This window comes from Besnoitia besnoiti (genome assembly GCF_002563875.1).
Source record: "Besnoitia besnoiti strain Bb-Ger1 chromosome Unknown contig00018, whole genome shotgun sequence".
NCBI classification, from domain to species: domain Eukaryota; phylum Apicomplexa; class Conoidasida; order Eucoccidiorida; family Sarcocystidae; genus Besnoitia; species Besnoitia besnoiti.
Genome location: NW_021703918.1, coordinates 274,827 through 281,635, shown reverse-complemented (window position 1 = coordinate 281,635; position 6,809 = coordinate 274,827). Strand labels below are relative to the sequence as shown.

Genomic DNA, 6,809 nt, shown 5'->3' with positions numbered 1-6,809 from the left:
CCCCCGCCTTTTCCGTGCGAGTGCGTGGCGGTGGATAGGACCCGCCAGTGATGCCAGTCGTGCATCCTCAGTCCTCTGGGCTGGAGCGTCACCTCGTTCCAACTGAAAGCGTGCCCACGAGGGAGCCGTCGCTGTAGGCTCTCCGAAGAGATTGGCAAAGCTACCCTTGTCTAGTGAGCTGGTGTCACAGCCTAGTAGGGTGTCAGTCGCCTGCGGCGTGTGAATATGGCAACGCCATCGCGAGAGCCGCGAGTCGTCTCGCAAGTGATTTTGCTTCGAATCGGGTCTAGGTTGAGGCAGACAGTCCCCGTAGTCTTGCGGTGAGATTGCGTCGTTGACTCCCGATCAGCGCTCTTCATGTACTACCGTGCAACGTCGACAAGGGAAAGACCACGGCTCTGGGTGCTCACGCACGTGACGTGGAACTCGCATGCCTCGGGAGAGGAGGAGGCGCTGGTGCACGGAGGAAAATTGCCCTCCATTCAAGGCGGTGATGCATGGTCCCATCCCGCGAGTGTGCACTTCGTTGGCAAGGCTGTTTGCTTTCAGTCAATCGATTTTGACAGTTCGAGCCTTCGAGGGGCGCCCAGAGAGGTGTGCTTGTCCCTGCGGTGTAGCGTTGGTCGTGTGGAGGCGGTGACCGCCGTGATCGTGTGAGCATGTTTGCAAGAACTAGTTCTCCAGAGGTTAAGTCAAAGACCTCACATTTCCGCCTCCACACGCGGTGCTTCACGGCTTAATTGACTTCGCGGCGCGTCAAAACGGGCTCCCATCACCTTGTACGCTTCAGGGGCACACCCCCCCCCCGCCGTTCTTCTGTGCAGCCCTATACGGGGCTCCGCGTGCAGACAATGCAGTCTCCGGGGGCCGTCCTGTCGCGCGCCTTCCTTCGGGCGCCGTCGAACTGCAGCATAGAACATGAGACACAGACGAGAGTTGATCACTTGCGCAGTTCCCTGAGTATCTCCCGTGGCCTCTCGACGAACCACAAGATCTGACCGGACGCACACGATCTGACCGGACGCCAGCACGCACACGGCCTCGCGTCTGTGTGAGAAGCCCAGCTGTGTTTATCGCATTCCTGAGGCGGTCATAATCGGGCTCTGTGCCATGCGGCCCGCACACCAAAGTTTTCCATGCAATCACCCAGAAGGAGAGCTCCCCAGAACCGCGCGGCGCGCAGCACGCCTAATTTCCCCCCCACCCCCCTCTCCCCCATGGACTTCGCGCAGTCCGGCTACGCAAACCTTGTCCAGTTGCGACGCCTTCGCAGAACTGACTGGCTACCGAAGCGACCCCCGCTGCTCCTACGAGGCTGCTAGCTGCGCAGCGGCTTCCCCGGTCGCTACACGAGCGCCTCATGCAAACACGAATCGCCGTAGGCTCCCGCCCTCCGCCTCTCTGACGTTCGGAGGCTGCAAGTGAGAGTGAGTCCCCCCTACGTGAAAGACCGGCCACGAGGAACGTAGCATGTGTGGTAGGCGCGCTTCCTTCGCGGTGTCTTACATCGTTGAGAGAATAGAGGCAACCGTGCGTAGCCAGCACCGAAGGCGAGGGGCTCCAGAGACGCCCCTCCGCGACTCCACGTATCGCATGCACTGCCAGATCTGCGCACACCGCAGTAGCGCAGGCAGACGACATCTGAACTGCTTAAAGTTCCAGAGAGGAAACAGGTGGGCCAACCGCAGGCCGTTCATTCAATAGACAGACGTACCGCCACGACTGCGGATGCAGCCACAGCACGCGACACATCTCCCTCCAGTTCACTTGTGACCAGCGGTTGTGCGTCATCGCGCACGCGCCTCGACATAATCATAACGGCCACACGCCGCGCACTATTCCTCCCTCTCTAGATATAGGTAGATATATATACATTGTGGCGGGGACTGTCCCGAGGTCGAACCAAGGCGCGGTGCAGAGGGATTTCGGTTGGAGGACGGTGTGTGACGTGCGGAGTCTCCCTTCACGCCCGCGAAGTCCTCGGTTCACGCATGCCGCCAGCACCTCGACTGAAGAAGGGCGCAGCTCGACGAAGTGCAAGGCGAGACGCAGGCAGCGAGTGCGAGCGCGCCGCGACCGCCCCGCAGCACCCTGGCGGCCTAGAGCGATTGAACGCTTGCCTAGGGAGGAGCGCGGCTTCGTTTTTCGTGGCCCCACAAGGTTGGGCGGCCCCAGTTCCAGACTCCGGCGCGAGCGAGGCTTACGAAGCGTCTTTCCAAGGTGCGCCGAGGTGCCGAGCGAGAGCGGCGAGGCAAGGAACGTCAGCGTGGCCGCTTTGCGGCGCATGCAGTCGACTTCAAATTCGTCCGCGGCGCGCACGTCACAGCCGGCGAGCACGCGGCCCTGGATGCTGATGCAGGCGAGACCTGTAGAGAGGAGGCTTCGGTGGACGGCGGCCGACGGCGCATCGGGCTCCTCTTCCCTCGCGCGGTCGCAGGGCGCTCGCGTTGTAGCCGTGCCCTCGCAGCCAGGAAGCAGGAGGAGCGCGTCCACCCCGAGGTCTGCCGTGGCGCCGAGAAGAACGTCAGGAACGGATGAGGCGCCGACGCGGTGGACATGCACTAAACAAAGAACAAGCGTGAACACACACACCCCCCCTGTCCAGCGCAGCACAACTGAAAACGACAAGTGTCTACCTCGTCGCTGCGTGCGAAAGAGAGTCTCCCCATCCCGGCGCTGCGCTCTCGCGCCAGCCAATCTAAAGGACTCCTGGCTGGCACAGATGCTGCCTGCGCTTCTGAACCATACACACAGAACACACGGGGCTGCGCGGCGCCCCTCGCAAAAGCGCTTGCAGAGCTGGCCTGCAGACGTACGGTTGTGGCGGTGAGCGGCAACGGCGGGGTGCTTGAAGAAGAGAGGAGAGAGCGAATCGGAGATCGCCGCGCCGCTGTCGCATGACACGACTCCACTGTCACCCTGGGCAGAAGCGACGCCAAGAAACAGACAGAAGACAGAGCTGCGCAAACGGCGACGCACAGCGCTGGCTTCCGTCGCTCGAGAAGGCGCCCTGCGAGAGGGAAGCAGTGAAGAGTGCGGCGTGTGCAAAGGAGCCGCGATGGAACGGATAGCCGAACGAAAACAACAGCTACATGACTCACCCTACACGATGCACGCGTATACACACATATGGGGAGAGAGATGGACTGACGCCAGGCTGTTTACGAAAACGGAAGCACACGCCGATGGAGCTCGGGCACGCAGGGCAGATAGCTTGGCTGCAAATCCGGTCTGTGATCTGCGAAGACGTCATGGTAAAGACACGCTCGCGAGGCGCAGGCGCGTGTGCAGCTCACGCTATCACGGAAGACAGAATCTCTCCTTCCTGAGGCATGACAAGAGTGGATGCGTCTCGTTAAATACACAGTGCGCAGGGCTTCTCCCGACCTCGATACGGGCGCGGCAGCGGCCGCGAAGAGCGAATAAACTAGACCGGTAGCGCACGCGCTGCAGAAAAGGCAAGCGCGCTCGACTGACGAGAGCTTTTTCTTGCTCTGAGTAACCCTACAGCGAAACTCAGCTTCGAGCTGCAGCAGGCACTCCCGAGATTGGGCAGTAGAGACACGCAGGGCCCCGTAGTGGCAACGCCGCTGCAGCGCCGGCCTTACCTCGTCGGGAGGGTCGCGCAGAAGGACGTGAACGGTGGCGCCAAGAGGCAGAATGCACTCGGCGAGCGCACTCGCTTGATGCTGAGACACACAGGCGCCGCAGAATAGCAGTGCTCCAAGTGCCTGCGACAGAGAGCGGAATCGGCCGCTGCATGTGCAAAGTTTGACACGTTTACGAAGCATCATGCAGAAAACATACCGACAAATACAAATATACAAAACTATATACGTGAGCACAGATATATATACTCATGCATATCCATACATAGATGGAGGCGGGGATACACCCTGGCGCATAGAGGTCGAGAGCCAGCATTTTTAGGAACGGCGAAAACCTCTCGGGACAGAGGACCCGACGGACGCCGCAAGGCGGCGCAGAGCGGAAATGAGGAAGCGGAGGACATCGCGACGACGCTGCAGTCCATCCACTTACAAGCGACGCGCAGCATATGGCGACGGTTTCGCCCTCTTCAGGTCGCAAAAACTGGCAAGTGCCTGAGGACGGAAAGAAAAGAAGAAACACAAAGACGAATGGGCACACCTAACCTGTAAGCACGCACACGTGCGAGTGCCCCAGTACCTCCGCTACACACGAACACGCATCCGTTCACATATTTAATCCTACACTAAATAATAATATACTCTCTATGTACATTTGTATTCACACCAAGCAAACTCCTGTGCATACCTACATGCATGTCTATGCGTGAGCGGATACGATTCCTGGATTGGAGAAATCGCACCACAGTAACAGCCCGCGGAATAGAGGGGTTAGGAGACGAGGCTGCAGCTGCACTGAGAACTGGCAAAACAGCTTATCGGTTCCTCGTTATCCCAGATGCACGCGCTCCTTTCGCCTCTCGGAACCCGGAGACTCGCGTGAGTAGCTCTTGAAGACAACATTGCTGCATACACCGCCCGCAGCCATGAGAAGCAGGTACACACGAGACTGCCTCACAGCGCGTTTTTTGTGAGGAATGCCTCCGTGATCGGAGATGTGGCCGCGTGAGCAGCGACGCGAGAGCGCTGCGGCTGGCGAGACGTACAGCTCAGAGCCTCGAGGAGGCGCGGAAAGGTGAAGGCGAGTCGAAGCAGGAGATCGGGAAACGAGGCACGCGCCGCAGCCGCGGAGCCTTGTTCGCCCTCAGCGAGGAGAGACAGAGGAAGGGGCACTGTCCGGCGAGACAGCCAACACACGCAAGCACACAGAGAGACCAACTCAAAGAGACAAGCCAACGCCTGAGGCGATGCTGACAAACGCGCGATGATAAAGTTGCAGAGGCGCAACAAATATATGAGTAACACAGGCGGCGGCCATGCACGCCGCAGTTGGGATAAGCTGCGGCGACGCCCCATCTGGATCGAAGACCGCGTGTCAATAGTCCGGTCGCAGAGCGCCCAACACATGCGCGCGGTTGACACAGATCTAAAACTCTGGGTCGCTTTCCGTGGTCGGCTGCACACCAGTGCGCAGCGCCGATTCCCCTCTGCAGGCGCATGTGAAAGAAGGCGAAACTCCATTCTGCAGAGACCCGAAGCGAACGCTACGCCCCCGAACCCGCTCAGCCCGGGGAGGCTACAGACACACGCCGAGCTAGCCATTTGCCCAGCGCGAGGCGGGCTTGTTACGTTCCGTACAGGTGTAGGTAAACAGTATATTGAAGACAAAGACTAGCGTTGAAGCGGTGACAGTCTCTCTCACAGCAAGAAGGGAAGCGCGAGACGACGACTGCAGGCGAATCCCTGGCAGACGATGCGCTGGAGCAGCCGCGGAGGTCGAGGCTCCTTCCGTCTCGTGAGAGACAAACTTGGTCGCGGGAGGGGAGCACGAGAAGGTAGTCTCCTCGAGAAATGCCCGAGATGCCGGCCCCCCAGGCGCGCGCATCGCCTGCGAACAGGAGCGGCGCCAGAGACAGTGAGATCGGAAGTCGAGCAAACCGGATACGCCGAGGGCCCGCAAGAAAGCCGAGCTGAGAGACAGAGGACGCGCCGCGTGCACAGGTAGGCGGGGAGAGGAGCAGCGACAATGCAGCAAAATCGACACCTCTCGCTTGATTGAGGACGCGGATGCAGACAGTATAGAGAGAGGCAAGCTAGAAGCAGCGACGAGATACCAAAGACCCTCAGATGCCAACGCCGACTCAGGAGCAGGTCAGCGCGGACACTTGACTGTCAAGAGGCAAGACAGCGAACAGCAAAGCCAAGGGAGGCACAGGGAAAAGACGAAAAAGAGGCTTGACGGAATGAATCGTGCATTTGGCGTAAAAGTGAGAAGAACGCCTGAACCAGCACGTGAGGAAGACCAGGGAATTTTTACTCCGGATCCTCGTACCTATGAAGACGCAAGACAGACCCGGGTCCGAGGAAGAGCCGGATGATTGCGCATTGACAGTCCTCCGCCTTCCTTTTCCTTCTGCCTGCAATTCATTTTCGCACTCGTCTTCGTGCGGTGAGGTGCCGCGTGCGTCGCCCCTTCCATGCTCAGTTCCGCTCTCGTCGCTTTGAGGAGAGGTAACCAGAGAAGAAGAGGAAGAAAATATTGAAGAGCGAAAAATGGAGACGTAGTGGATGTTTACCGCGACCTGAGTTGGCTCCAGAGCCGGGAACGCCGGCTGTTCCATCATTAGTCACAAGATAGAGAGTGATGGGAGCTCCTGAGCGTGTAGGGTTCGCCTGGAGCAAAGTGATTAGGGTTTACCGAAGCCTTTTCAAGCCGGCAAGACGCGAGAGGAAATGATGTGGGTGGATGAAATAGGAGAGGGCAATGCGGCGCTCTCCTACTTCATCAGCAGGAACGGCGATGCAGTTTAGTGAGGAAGAGAGCTCGACGGATACCAGCACAAATGCGGTGGACACCTGGGAGGGAAGACTTGAACGCGAGGAAGAGCCTAAACCAAGCCCAGAATGAAGGTGGTCTAACGTAAGTGAGCAAAAGTTAGAGGAACTGAAGAGTGGAATGTGCCGAAGTGTAGGACGAAGCAGTGCGCCAAGAAAACCCAAGACAACTGTAAACAAGCAGTGGCAACGACAGGTTCTCAGAAGAGGCTCGGGACAGGGGAACGAGGAGGAGATGTACAGACGACGGTGCAACCAATGGACTCAAAAAAGAGACGATCAAAGTTCTGGTGAACACAACAAAAAGTAGAGGAGGGACGCATAGCTTCTAGCTTTGCGACATTGCGGCGAAAATGGAGAAACTCA

The 6,809-nt window shown here is 58.7% G+C and overlaps 1 protein-coding gene across 1 annotated transcript; it reads right to left on the bottom strand.

Annotated features, from left to right (window-relative positions):
- Positions 1-826: 826 nt before the first annotated feature.
- On the bottom strand, positions 827-6,232 carry BESB_032860 (uncharacterized protein; the record flags this gene model as incomplete). The annotated part of the gene is made up of 9 exons (XM_029361878.1): positions 827-904; positions 1,507-1,607; positions 2,205-2,561; positions 2,817-2,919; positions 3,609-3,689; positions 4,042-4,103; positions 4,655-4,780; positions 5,311-5,496; positions 5,941-6,232. The coding sequence occupies 9 exons, from the start codon at positions 6,230-6,232 to the stop codon at positions 827-829; spliced, it is 1,386 nt and encodes a 461-aa protein (XP_029215098.1).
- Between the last annotated feature and the right edge of the window lie 577 nt (positions 6,233-6,809).